This window comes from Lissotriton vulgaris, chromosome 8 (assembly GCF_964263255.1).
Source record: "Lissotriton vulgaris chromosome 8, aLisVul1.2, whole genome shotgun sequence".
Taxonomy (NCBI): domain Eukaryota; kingdom Metazoa; phylum Chordata; class Amphibia; order Caudata; family Salamandridae; genus Lissotriton; species Lissotriton vulgaris.
Window position 1 is genome coordinate 1,329,472,398 of NC_141696.1, and position 14,356 is coordinate 1,329,486,753.

At 41.9% G+C, this 14,356-nt stretch overlaps 1 protein-coding gene across 2 annotated transcripts in view; it reads left to right on the forward strand.

Moving 5' to 3' along the window:
* The window catches only part of LOC147698679 (collagenase 3-like), a 35,761-nt gene that overhangs the window by 8,124 nt on the left and 13,281 nt on the right, over positions 1–14,356 (forward strand). For both annotated transcript variants that reach the window (XM_086935269.1, XM_086935268.1), the window contains exons 4-7: positions 4,547–4,672; positions 4,838–4,999; positions 9,034–9,151; positions 11,038–11,171. In XM_086935269.1, the coding sequence (XP_086791395.1) occupies positions 4,547–4,672; positions 4,838–4,999; positions 9,034–9,151; positions 11,038–11,171 (540 nt within the window). The remainder of the gene's footprint in view (positions 1–4,546; positions 4,673–4,837; positions 5,000–9,033; positions 9,152–11,037; positions 11,172–14,356) is intronic.

The following is a 14,356-nucleotide window of genomic DNA, read 5'->3' on the forward strand; positions in this document are numbered from 1 at the left end:
GAGAAAGCGGGGCTCCAAAATGCATTTTCCCCATGTAGTTTTCCAAAGGAAAATTGAACAACGATACCTCAAAAATGACTCAATGGAATTGCACTCATTTTGACATAAAGCTAGATCTTGGTCCAGAAAGCATGCTTTTTGTGATTTGGTGAAAATCTGTTCAGTATTTTCTAAAATATTAAGCTTCAAAATTAATGTCTATTTCATGCCGTAGAGGATCCACGTTGCCGACAGATTAAAAAGATAATTTTTGATTGGCGCCACCACATCAACAAAGATGTGGCAACAGCCATTTTAGGAGTCAGGGACTCAATCTCTGTGTACTCAAACAAGATGAAAAAAATGTATGGTGGCAGGGTAGGGATACCCTGTTCCCCTAGGATTGGTGGGGGGGGGGTTCTAGAGGGGCCCAAAGTTGTAGTTTATTTTTGACTGGACTGAGGATCCCAATTCTGTCCCAAAAAACTGGCAGTGTCTTGCCCTTTTCATTATTAATCCCCGCTGGATGGGCCACGGGAACACCATCCCCAATGCCATTTTTATTTTTTTCCCTTTCTGAGCCATGGTACAGCCCTGGGGACACAATCCCAAGGGATTGTAAGTATGAAATCCGCCTCCAGCAGGAGCAGTAATGCTCCCACAAAGCATAGCAAACATCAGGTTTTGTTCCCTGCCTGTAAAAAATCTGCTCCATGGAGCCACTGGGCCCCGGGATTCCGCCTGCGGCCCCCACCAATGAAGGCATAAATGGGTGCCCCGATTGGGCACCAGGGCATCCACTATAAAAATGGTGGGTGGCTCCCGCCAGTGTGGAGAACTGACAGGGGCTGTTGGGGCACTGAGGCTCCCCTGTGGCCCCAACATAGAAAGCATATGTGTGTGCACCCATAGGGCACTGCTGCACCTTGATGCTGGAACTGCTGGTGCCCTAGGGCTCCCCCTGGCAATCCCCAACAAAAATGCTGATCTAATTGTTATTCTGTCAGAAAGCAACATGCTAAATAGGCAAGAATCACTTCAATCCTCCAAACTTTTATTTCCATGGAGAGACCCACCCTGAAGCATTGGGCAGCATATACTTTGCCCATTGTGCCACCTGTGCTTTACTTTGTTTGAAGCACCTGCAGGGCAGAGTGCAGAACCATATCTACTCTGCACAGCTTTTCATTGCCTCGTAGATATGGAGTAAGGCTAGGCAGCACAAATCGCTGTGTTGTCTTATTATGTGTCAAAGAGACGTTCCATGGGTGTTCTGGTGGGTGTTCCCCGGCAACATCCATGAATTCTGATGCATTTCCAGATTTACACCTTCTCAGATGAGGCGTAATGAGGAGAAATAAGATGGTGTAAAGGTGCCTGCATTGGTGCAAGGCAGACAATTTTACGCCAGCGCAGTGGAAGAGGACAGGAATGTGCCGGACCTTGTAGATGTAGTGCTTTCCTGCCATTTCTTTTGATGTAGGGTTGAGCAGCACAGTGACTTGCTGCACTGCCCTCTGTCATAAACTAGTAGATAAGCCCCTTTGTCTTTTCAATGACTAAGAGGAATGCTTTCTACCTGGCTCAAAGTTTTTCACTCCTGAAGATGAAGATAAACATTCAAGGGGAGATGATGGAGTCATTCTGACTACCCCATATTGGCCCTACAGTCTGTGACTCACCTTAATGCAGAGTTGCCAATGGCTACCACTCTACTCTTGTTCCTGGTTCCTTCTCCTCTGATGACGCCAGACCTTCATCACTCACGTCCATGCCATCTTATCCTATTTGCGTGGATTGTTGAACAGATAGAACCTCAGAAAAAGGGTCTTTCAGAGCAGCTGAAAAGTACATTCCATAATCAATGAGAGCTGTGTTAGTCAGTTATTTGTGGCCCTAGACTCAGTTTTCCAAGGAGTGGTTGGTAAAGAGCCTTCATCTTCACACTTAGGATCCTTTTCTTGTCATACATTTCCTCTGACAGCAGTTCTGTAATGAGCTGGTTGCCTCCGGTTTGTGGGGTCAAGGGATGGAGCCAACTAAAGGAGTTTAGTTATCACACTCATTCCAACTTCAGAGCTTTGAGAATGACTAGATACCGACCCACTTTCTTCAAACCCCATAGGATCTGCCCTTGTTGTTGAAGGGGTTTCCACAGCAGTTCGCATTGACCCCACTAGTGATTCCATTTTGGCCTGATTAAGGTGGAATGTTTTCTTTTTTGTCACCATTAGCCCTGCTGGGAAAATTAAGAAATAGGAAGGATTTTCCTGTTCTCTTCAATATATTAAGGTGTTCCCAGTAAGGGTGAGATACCCAGGTGCATGATTTATACCAAACAATTGTTACCATTTTCAAAGGAATATAGATATTGTTTTTCCTTCCTTCTGCTCTCACATACCTGATGGGCGTAAGTTCTCCAAACCCTGATTTTGTCCTCTTTCCTTGCATGAATGTACATTTTCTTCCATACATCACATTCCCTCCTGGCCACTAAAGGTTCCTTTAAAAGGGAACATATCTATTTCCACTCACTTCTTCTCTTTAGGTTCATTTAGTTCTTTCCAAGACATTCCAGGTGGTGGGGGAGGATTGCCCTAGTCAATGATTCTGGAATATAGCAGCCTCCTGGGCTTGTGGATAATGGGTTCATCTGAGAGAGATTTTCAGACTGCCAATATTACTGTCTCCCCATACATTTGTTTTGCTCTGGAGGCATGCCACAAGAGTTATTTTGATGAGATTGTATTTGAGGTAGTGTTTCTTCAAGAAACAGCTACAGTGTTTTATATGATAATGTACTGCAGATGTTGCAGCAGCTGTGCCTCTGCTTGTCATTTATGAAAGAAAGGATTTTGGTGGAGCAATGATGGACATAGTGTATCTTCATCAGTCAGAGCTGTGATAAGAAAGCTGGATGGGCTGTAATGGCCTGATTATTTCTCAGCAAATTTTCATCACTTTGAGTCCAGGATTATCCCATCACAGTCGTACCATGTGCCGTTTTAGGATTGTCTCTCTACTGTGTACGATTAACTTGCAATGTTCAGGAAGTCCTCTTTTGTAGCCAAAGTATATAGAGACCCTTCAATAGGGAACATTACAAGAAATCGTTTTCTTGAGATGGAATATCGGCCCATGGGATTTCTTGCTAAAGTCAAAATCAGCATTTTCTTTAGTTAGGAAAAGACACCAGTCTAGGGGGTCATTACTGATCCTCATTTAGTAAAGACTGTAAGGTGTAAGTGCTGTCCTTAAAGTAATAAAGATCACAGGCAATTTATATGCCCATTCCTGTGTTCAAGCACAGCCACCCATGCGCATTCTTTGTGAGAGTGGGAAAATTACATTGTTTAGCCCTCTGCCAAAGTTAAAGCAAGTCAGTGGCATAATGCTCAGTAATTGGCTCGAATGAAATGAAATTTTCAAGACAAGTAAATTAGATTGGCGCAGACCGTCTTAGAAGATTGGGAATTCTACTGAACACAATTAAGTAGTTTAGGGATAATAATATAGCCTTATAGCCAGCTGCAGAGGGCTATACTGGCTATTAAAGGCCCACTGCAGCGTTAAAGGCCCGAGCCAAAGGCGAGGGACTTTAGCAAGGCAGCGGAACTTTAATAGCTGGTATAGCCTTGCTACGAAGGGCTATAAGGCTATCAGAATATTCTGCCACTAGAGGGCAGAATGTTCTAACAAATTAAACAAAGGCTTCAGCGAGCGTGAGGGGATTGCAATCCCCTCAGGCTCCCTGAAGCCTTTGTTCACAGCCACAAAGAAGCATTGGAATGTTGGAGCTCCGGGTTTATACCAGCCATTATGAGTGCTCTGAGCACTCTATTGTTTTCAATGGAGCTTCCAACGTTCCAATGTTCTAATATAGCCTTATAGCCCGCCGTAGTGGGCTATACCGGCTATTAAAGGCCCGCTGAATCGTTAAAGGCCTTAGCCGAAGGCGAGGGACTTTAATGAGACAGCAGGACTTTAATAGCCGGTATAGCCCTGCTACGAAGTGCTATAAGGCTATTAGAACATTCTGCCACTAGAGGGCAGAATGTTCTAACAAATTAAAGAAAGGGTTCTCGAAGCTCGAGGGGATATAAATCCCCTCGAGCTTCGAGAAGCCTTTGTAGAACATTGGAATGTTGCTCTGCGGGCCTTTACTGGACCATAGAAGCAGAGAGCACTACATTGTCTGCAATGGAGCTCCCAACATTCCAATGTTCTAATAGCTGGCATGAACCTTCTGCTCCAGAATGTGTTTTTGTTTCTCCCATCTTAATTTATGACATCCTATACTCAGTCTACACTCAGTGGGTGAAATATTCTAATAACCTTATATCCCTTTTGTCTCATGCTGTACCGGATAAAGTTCCTCTCCCTCATTACAGGCACATGTCTGCTGTTTATGCCTCTAGCTCGGATTCAGAGCCTCTAACATTTGGCGTAGCCTCAGCAGTGACTATAATAAGACATCAACTTAATAAACGTGGCTTGTATCTCTAAAGCTAGCATGCATGCCTCGGTCTTTAATGCCACCATATGTTATTTTTATTTGTCTTTGCAGAGCATGGGGATTACTACCCATTTGATGGCCCTGATGGCCTTCTTGCCCATGCTTTTCCACCTGGGCAAAGAATTGGAGGAGACACACATTTTGATGATGATGAAACTTTCACAAGTGGCTCAAACGGTACGGTGCTTATCAAGCAGTTTCCTGATTTATACTAAGTAGAAGGGTACAAAGCATTATGATGAAGCAATTGTGCCATCCATTTTAAGAAGCAGAACGTCATGCTACATATGAGCCATTCACACGTTCTGTAATGCTGTTCCTTGTACTCCTCCTTTCTTCCAGGCTACAACTTGTTCATTGTTGCGGCCCATGAGTTTGGTCATGCCTTGGGGTTGGATCATTCCAGGGATCCTGGCTCTCTGATGTACCCTGTTTACTCTTACACTGAACCAAGCAGGTTCTTGCTTCCTGATGATGATGTGCAGGGAATCCAGTCTCTTTACGGTAGGCCGAGTATTCCATATTCCTCTTTCATCACTTACCTGCAATTAATTGGACCTTAAAATTGCACTGTTGTTTTGCGAAATCAGACTTATGAATATAAATACTTACTGATATAAATAAAACCTATGTTTAATATCTGTCAAGTATTTAAAAAACGTTGTTTATTGGCAGCTGTTTTGATATAAAAAAAGGTGAATTTTGATTGGCTTATAGCCAGCAAAAATCTACCAAGTAGATGCATATCCAAAGGCTGAGATAGGCTTTCTTATAGACATACCCCGCCTATTTCTAGTCTTCTTTGTACAGAATCTGTCTGTGAAGGTCATTGAGTTCTTACAACAAAATGGGAGATCAATTCTGAATATATTACAAACTGCGAAAGTAGTTGTGATTAACTTGAATTTAAATGACTGTAGCTCCATATACTTGCAATTTTATCATACTCAAATGTCCATTGTAAGCATCCGTCAAAGCAAGAATGAATGTTATTATTTATTTGTTCTATTATGCATCCATACAGTACTGTAGGGTGAAATGCTAAGCAGTACAACGGTATGAAGGAAGACACACCACACCACTGTGTCTGGAAGAGAAATGATTGTTGTGTTTTAGATCAGAGAAATTATTTTTCATGAGCATTGGAGATTACATTTAACTCGTGTATGTTTCATTTATTTTTCTCCTTTCCTCCCATACACTAAAGTATTACTGTATGTGAATAAATGAATCTGTTTTGCGAAGCACATCACTACTTTTGAAATGCTTTGAATGTATCATTCATAAAGCCAACATTTCATACACATTTACAAATTGCGTTCAGTACTACAAAACATACTACAACATGCTATAAAAAAACCTACGTACAGAGTTTACACCTCTACCTCACCTGCCTTTTTCTGTGAGGAAATCTTCACCCCAAGTGCAGTCTCCACACACATAAGTATACGTTTTATTAGTAAATGTAAGAAGGACAGAAAGAAGGGAGTGGCTACCAAATGGAAAATGCTTACTTCTAAAGGGACGGGGAATTGGGAGGAGAAATTGGGAGTTAAGGTAGGGTCATGGAGTGGTTTAGGGCGGGACATCTATCCACCCACAAAGGAGTAAGCCCATAACTATTCACAAATTGCACTTCTGAAAGTTACTGCAGCCCAAAAGGGACCCAAAACCGTAGCAGAGTGCTTCGGCCCAGAGCTGGAGTAAGTCCAGCAGCTCACCTGCCTACCACTGGCACTGCAACACTGTCCTACAGAAATCAATGGAGTTAGGGACGTAAAATAAAACCCTATACAAATATTATAAAATTAAATGAAATTAATTAAAATATTTATAAATACAAATAAACATAATTTATTTTTATAAACATATATAAAAATAGTACATATTTTTAAGTTATTTATAAAATATTTCAATAATATTTTAGAATTTGCAAATTAATGCAACAACACATGATAATGATAAATATAATGAAATTACTTTAATTTAATGCTATACAACACTTTTAATAATTATTAATGCATAATGAACAATATTTTCTTTACTTTAGGTGCTAATGTATTCTTTAATTTAAATCTGCAAAAAAGTAATGTTATTGTAATTTAGTACATACTTACATAATTTACTTTTTAAGCCAACATATAGTTATTAGTGCAGTAGCATTTTTTCTTTAGTTCTATATTTAAAATAAATATGTCAATATAATTTACGTTATTATTTTACCAGAACATATTTTACCAAACATTTTCACTTTTCCCTATACTTTACGATAAAGAGACTCCGAGTCAGGGAAGAGATCTCTGTATATTAAAGTATGGGGAATTTTTTTTACAGTTCAGTTAGCACATTCTGGGACTGTCTTCTGTGCCATGTTTTACTGTTTTCATAAGGGGTGTTTGCTATCTGGAAGATTTTGACTATTGCTAGGGCAGAGGGATTGGCTTTTGTGGTTTAATCGTTCAGAGGTTGGGTTTGTGACTTTGGCCACAGTGAAACTGTTTGGAAGCGAGTCCATATTGTCTGTTGGTTGGGCATCAGAAGACAGGGTATTCATATTGAAAAGCTGGTCTTGATGCCAGTCTACCACGTTCATTGACAGACAGTGAGCGCTTTTTCACCTTAAATATTTTAACATTTATGTCTCTGGCTCCCCTTATTGGCTTTTTGTTGATTTGGTCTCATTTTACACATACATTTTGATTATTTTTCAAAATTAGTTGTGGAGTTTCTTGTGTTTGTGTGACTTTTTCCACTGTGTATGCACTGCTTTAATACATTATACATCTTTGAATTAAACATGACTGCTTTGTGTCTCCTTACCAGGGATTGAGCATAGGTTTATTTAATTTAATTTGTATGACATCTACCTGGTGGTGGCTTTATCCTTTGAAGTGAACACTTATATACCCCAAATAATAATCCACTTTCCTACAGTAAGTTGTTGGATTTGTTAGGGGATTTTAAGGTTGTGTAGTAGATTTTGATTTTGTGGTGGTGATGTCTTGTGATCGGCTGAAGTTCCTGTGGCAGGCGATGATGGTTTAATTGAGTGATGGATGAGCGGATGATGAGGACAGTGAATTTGTCAAGGTCGTCTAGAAGTGACAATGAAATTAATATGGAGATGGGGAATTAACTGATGAGTAGTTTTATTTTGGAAATGTTGGAAATGTTCCTCCCTCAAGAAATCCCTTAAGGACCCTTCGATGACAAAGAGACCTCCACCCGGCGTTTGCGCATTGTCAACTTGTTGTATCCTGTAAAATTTTAGATATGAGAATGTCTCGAATGTTAGCAGAAGTAATACCAAGGCATGTCTTTCAGATGAAAAACTGATCAAGATATTTAGCACATATAGTATCAGATGGTCAGTTACAAGCCGTACAGCTGTGTAAATGTTGATGAGCATGAGTGCAATGTTTTGGTTCTTGGGGCCTGATGTTTGGTAATAAGTCAGATGTGAATGAGGTGGATGAAGCTTACACAATTGGAGAGTTTGTAATTGGGAGTGTGTTGGCATGATGATGTGATTTTGGAGTTGTGAGATGTACACTTGTGATCAGATACATGATGGTGACTTACTTGTATTATGAGATGCAGAGGTTCTAGCTCAGAGGTTCTAGCACAATGCTGTTTCTAAACCATAACAGGACCAAACAGGAGTTGCCATTGTCTTATTCAGCCATTTGCTCAGCCTAAATATGGGCATGAGTATCCGAATAGTGCTTTTTAAAAATTGCAGTGCAGAAGTAACAGGTTTCCAGTAACTGGTTAGTTGTGGTACCAGTTTAAAGTGGAAAAAACGACTTTCCTACTGGTTGTGGGGCTGCTGGAGAGTAGGAAAATGAAGTTAGAGGATCCTGCATGATATTTCTGGAGATTGATTTGGTCCTTAATTGTTGCTGCAAGGCAAGGCTCTGTTTAGAAGTTGGATGCTTTGAACATATTTTAGAAGTTCACCACTACAAAGTAGGTTAGGCTGAGTCCTGGGCCACGTGACAAGGAGAAGGAGAAGTTTTACCTGGTTGTCCCAATGGTTTCTTGTTTTTTCCCTCTGTGCCCTGAAGACATATTGGATATTTTTGCAGTGTTTGGGTGAGGCATACTGAGAATTTTTGATAATCACCAATATCATCTCTTTTGAAAATATTTTAAACTATTGCTGGTTTAGTTTGACACTTGGCCAATTTGTGTAGCACTATTTACCTTCTCTGACCCCATAAAGATTTAGTTTATTGTGGGTTAAATTTTGCTTAGCCAGTGTTGTTCAATGTGTTTTGCACTGTCTTTTCAGTTTGCTTCCCTTGCTGTTCATCAATTTGCCAGACCACTTCTTGACTACCATGCTCAATGTTCAGGCAGACTGAGGCATCAACACTCTAGTTCTTTTGGGGTGCAAAGTCTCACAAATCTCTAATTTGGCAAATATACACAGAATTCCCGACAGTAATTGGCATGTGTGTACTTTATTGTGCTCTCCCTGCTTGATAGGAAGAAAGATTGAAACGTTTAATGGAAACTTGTGAATCACTTTACAGGCCCAGGCAATCGTGATCCAAATCCCAAGCACCCCAAAACACCAGAGAAATGTGACCCTGAATTATCTCTTGATGCAATAACTGAAATGAGAGGCGAAAAGCTAATTTTCAAGGACAGGTAAGGAAAATAGAATGTTTTCCTAAAAGTTTTTAACAAATATCATTTGACCTATTTGATCAGATAATGTTACTTACTTTTCGACTACCACAGGGGTGACACTGTAGCTCGTCACAAATGGGGTTGCACCTGGGTGTGTCTGACACCTGTGATTTTGCCAGCCCTGGACAAACTACCTGATGGCTTGCATAGGGACTTCTAGTGCTTGTGCCAGCCACCATCAGATAAGTTCACTGCCTCAGGGTGCTGCTCAACCTTCGCTTCCACCGTCATTTTTTCTATTACACCAAGTATGATAAATGATCTATTATTCACTATTGGTATTATAAAAATGGGTCTGGAAACAAGAAGGGGCAGAACCCCAGTGCGCATGATGGGGAGCCAACACTTTTTAGTTTTAGCCAGTAAGTTTCAGAAATGTCTCTCAAGTAAGGTTGCTCATGTTGTAACCAATCAGCAGTTTTTCAATATCGGTTAACAGATTAAGCTGTCAGACAATCACTTCACAGTAAGTTTCTAGAGCAGAATTAATTTTGTCATCTCTGATTTTTCATAGCAAAAAAAAGTTTTGCTCTATAATGAGATTATAAAAGAATGGCTCAGGGTGGCATATTCAGAGACATTTTTGCATCCCAGGTGGCCTCCATGGAAGTTTAGCAGTCCAAGAAGAATGGCGAGGTTCCATATCCGCTTCTTCAAGGCTGTGAAGCAATATATGACTCTAGGTGGGGCTGGCAATCAGGAAACCCAAAATCGTGGCAAGAAAGGGTGCAGAATTAAAAGAAAATTCTGATCTGCGATGTGGTAGAGCAGCAAAAATGTGTCTTTGAGCACATGCAAATTTAATACGTTTGGATGGGCACAAAATCCATTGCACATGTCCCAACAATATTTCACACGTATATCTGCTCCTCAGGCATAGGATTTGTGCATGAGTCATGCCACGATATGTAGAAGGCTCTGATGCCACTGGACCCCTCATCGGCAGAGGTGTGCATTGACATCTGAATCAAGCACGCCTTCCATTCCCCTACGGGAGTCCCACTTAGGTGCAGGAATGCTGCAGCAAAAGGCACAGTGGCGGTATGGAACCGAAATGTCCCACGTCTGCATTGCAGACCACACACTCCACCGCTCAGGAAATAAATGAGTGACTGAGTACAATATCACACGGTACGTGTGCCATGAGTTCACAATTGGAGCCACGATACAAGTGTACTCTTGAGCTAGGAGTTTTGGCCCGAATCTCAAAGCATATTAATGTAAGAGGCATGGGTCTTCTGCTCTTTTATGCATTTGCTATGGGTCGGTAGGGTGAAGGGAGGGCGAGGTCTTCTGATGTCAGTAGGATCTTTCCCCTGGACGCACATCAACCATGGGGGCAGAGTAGCATGGAGTTGTCTTGCATGTCATTGAAATAATTACATTTCATGTAAATGAAGAACTGCCCTTAAGAAAAAACTCAGAAACAACTTCTCCGTCTAAGCGCCCAGAATATGGAGAAACAGGTTCCTCACATCATCCTTCTCCAACCACTCCTGCTGTTCAGATCAGATCTGAAGACCTATGTTTCTGTGACTCTGGGCCAGCGACGAAGAAGTGTTCTCAGCAGGCATGCAGGGGGATCAGCAGAAGAAGACTGCTGTAGGTGGAATATTCAGTCATATTTGAAGGGATTTGATAGTTTTGACCTTATTTAAAAATATGACGAATTATTGTTGCTCTAACTGTGAAATTGCGAGCCAGTGACAACCTCCATTGACTGTCCCTAAGCTCAATGTGCAAAATTACTGCCATTTCAAATGTACTGTTTTTAGGAGTTCCCTTGCAAATTTTTTAATGTAAAATAAATTCACAAATGTGACGTTTTGCTCCTTATTCCTCAGGTTCTTCTGGCGCCAGCATCCTCAAATGACGGATGTCGAATTAGTACTAATAAGGAATTTTTGGCCAGAGCTTCCGAGCAAGATTGATGCTGCATATGAGTACCCTGAGAAGGATCTGGTATACATTTTCAGAGGTCAGTTTCTCTCTTTTATATAATGTAGGAAATAAACTCAATTTTCCATTGTCGATTAAATTAGTATTTTGAGCACTCATTTCGATATGTTCACATCCTTTTAAATCCTTGGGTTTGTTCAAAGAATCTGCAAATAAAAATGTTTCTGTTTTTATGGACTAACCATACAACTCTCAGACCATTTAGATATCTGTGTCCTAGCACACTGTGTAATTTAAAAATTAGCTTTCTTTAAATTCAGGTTAAGTTACAGAGAATCATGTGAAGACATGGTAAAACCCATTAAAAGTCTTAAAAACATATCTATTGCACACAATAGTAGCATGAGCGTAATACAATAAATGCATTCATGCAACAAAGGATCATTTGTCTCAAAAAGTATCCCCCAGTCATAGACAGCTGTGGACAAGTAAAAAGAACCTGATGACAGAAAACATTACATTAGCACAATAATGTGCTCCTAATTTCAAACTCTCACCTGCCCACTCACAGTTGGCATCCAGCGCGACTTCTACCTCCCCCGCGTTTGGCCCCTGCGGCACTCAAAAGTTGCCGGGTCCTGCATTGCACTGGGGTTGACGCTCTAGCTGTCCTGCCCACCACCACTATATCAGACATGGTAGAGCGGTCGCGCAGCGTGTAGAGGGTAAGGCTGTAGCCTTGTTTCGCTGTTAAAACTTTTATCCTTCCACTTTTTGAGTCAACGCTCTGTGTGGGACACCTGAGTCCCTGTTCTTAGCGACGTTTTTTACTTCAAAATATTTAAGGTTGGGGCATAAAATTGTTTAATTTTAATAACGTGCTCCTAATTTCAAACTCTCACCTGCTCACTCACAGTTGGCATCCAGCGCGACTTCTACCTCCCCCGCGTTCGGCCCCTGCAGGCACCCGGAAGTTGCCGGGTCCTGCATTGCACTGGGGTTGACGCTCTACCTGTCCTGCCCACCACCACTGTATCAGATATGGTGGAGCGGCCGTGCCAATGGGTGGGCCAAAGGCAAGCCCGTCTGCGCCTGTCGCCGCCCGGAGCGGGCCCAGGGCCAGAACCCCTGGTCAACTTACCTCATATTCATATGGTAGGTCCAAATTATTAGAACTATGCCCAGACAGGTGTGTTCCGCACTGTTTATCGCCTCAAGATATCACAGAGATGGAGTTTCTGTGTAAGACATGTCTGTTCACAACTCACCCCATACCATGCTCGGGCTCTTGCCTGAAGTCAGTATCGGAGAAGGGCGCATGGGTAAAAAGTCCATCAGTGAGGGAAACAATGAACGGGGCAGTAGATGTTGGGGCACTAAAAGGGAACAAAGGATTCTTAGCATTACGAGTAAAGAGTATATCAAGGTTCTACTGCTCAACGCCCGATCAATACCCAAGCACAAACATGAGCTGGAGGATTTAATTAAATTTATGTCCCCTGATCTCATCTTCATAACGGAGACCTGGTCAGATATCACTTTCATGCCCGACTGGAATATTGCTATACCAGCCGGGTATGCATTCTTATCACAGGACAGAGGGATAGGTAAAGGGGAGGGCTAGCTATTATCTACCGGGATCATTACAAAGTGCAGATAGATAAGAACACCACTCTCCCCGCTGAGGTTCTGCACTTTTGCATAAAACCAAATAATCTCCAGAGCTTCTGAGGGATCCTTGTCTACCGACCACCCGGCACCAAAACAACTTTTCCCCAAGCCTTCCTGACGTTGTTGGAAACATACACTGACTCCCAGGACTTTACAATTCTGGGAGACTTCAATTATCATCTGGAGTCCAAAGATAATCCCAACACCGCCAGACTGGTGGACTACTTAGAGGCCTTCAATCTCAGCCAGATTGTAAAAGAACCGGCCCACCTGGCAGGGCACATGCTAGATGGGATCTTTACAAGCAGCCCCGACATCATTCTTTCTAGTTTGACATCTTTACCCTGGACAGACCATAAAGCTATACACTTTGGTCTCAAAATGGAACAACCACATTTTGAAACACAAGCTATAACATACAAGATACGTACTAGATGATGGGGAAAACTGCTAGATGGTGCGCTTGATTCTGCACTTGACCACTGCCACGTCTACTCGAGAAACAACAATAGCGATGCAGCCCTCCAGTTTAACAACTGGCTGTTGGCAGCTGCAGACCAGGTTGCACCAGAAAAGCTGGTGATAGTCAAAAAGGCTAAAAAATCATCACCATGGTATACGCCTATGCTCAATCGTCTAAAGATCCTTTGCAGGGCCGCAGAACGTCTTTGGAGACAGGATTATGACAACCAAAAGAAGCTTCTATATAATCATACTATCTCTCAATATAAGGAAACTATTACTGCCATAAAAAAACAATTCTTTACTATCAAAATTCAGGAGGCTGGAAACTCCACTAAAGAATTATTTAAATCAGTTAACATGTTAACAAAACCGCAACAAGAAAACACTTTCAAGCCTTCTGTAACAGACTGGCCAAACACTTTCAACAGAAGGTGCAAGGCATCTGTAATGATTTTTCCATAAATGCAACATCCCAAGTCAGGAATTCAAGGGTGGCTGTCCCCCACTGTACACTGACATGCTTTCAGCCCCCCACAAATTAAGTGACATATAAACTACTACTCTCCATAAAATCGGGGGCGCCCACAGATCCCTGCCCACCTTCCATTGTGCACCAGGCAGCTCATACTGTCTGTAAAAATCTTACTCCGGTCCTTAACCAAATCATAACATCCGGCTGCTGTCCAGCAATCTGGAAGACAGCATATCTCAACCCCTTTTAAAAAAACACTAACTTAGACCCCACTGACCCTCAGAATTACCGGCCCATTGCCGGCTTGCCAATGGCAGCCAAAGTGCTTGAAAAACACTTAAACACGGCTCTAACTAAACATCTTGATGAAAACAGACTACTGGACCCCTCCCAACATGGCTTCCGCTCGCATCATTCCACTGAATCCGCCTTAATGATTGCCACCGAAAAAATCCGTAGGGTGTAGGATAAGGGATGGAGAGCAATTCTCGTGCTTCTTGATCTCTCAGCCGCATTTGATACTGTGAATCACACAATTCTGGTAAAGCGACTGGGAGATGTAGGGATAGGAGGGACTGCCTTAGACCTCTTTCTTGGAAACGAGAGAGCTACGGCTGTTTTGGGATGATTTAAAATCAGACAGTTTCATCCTTCCA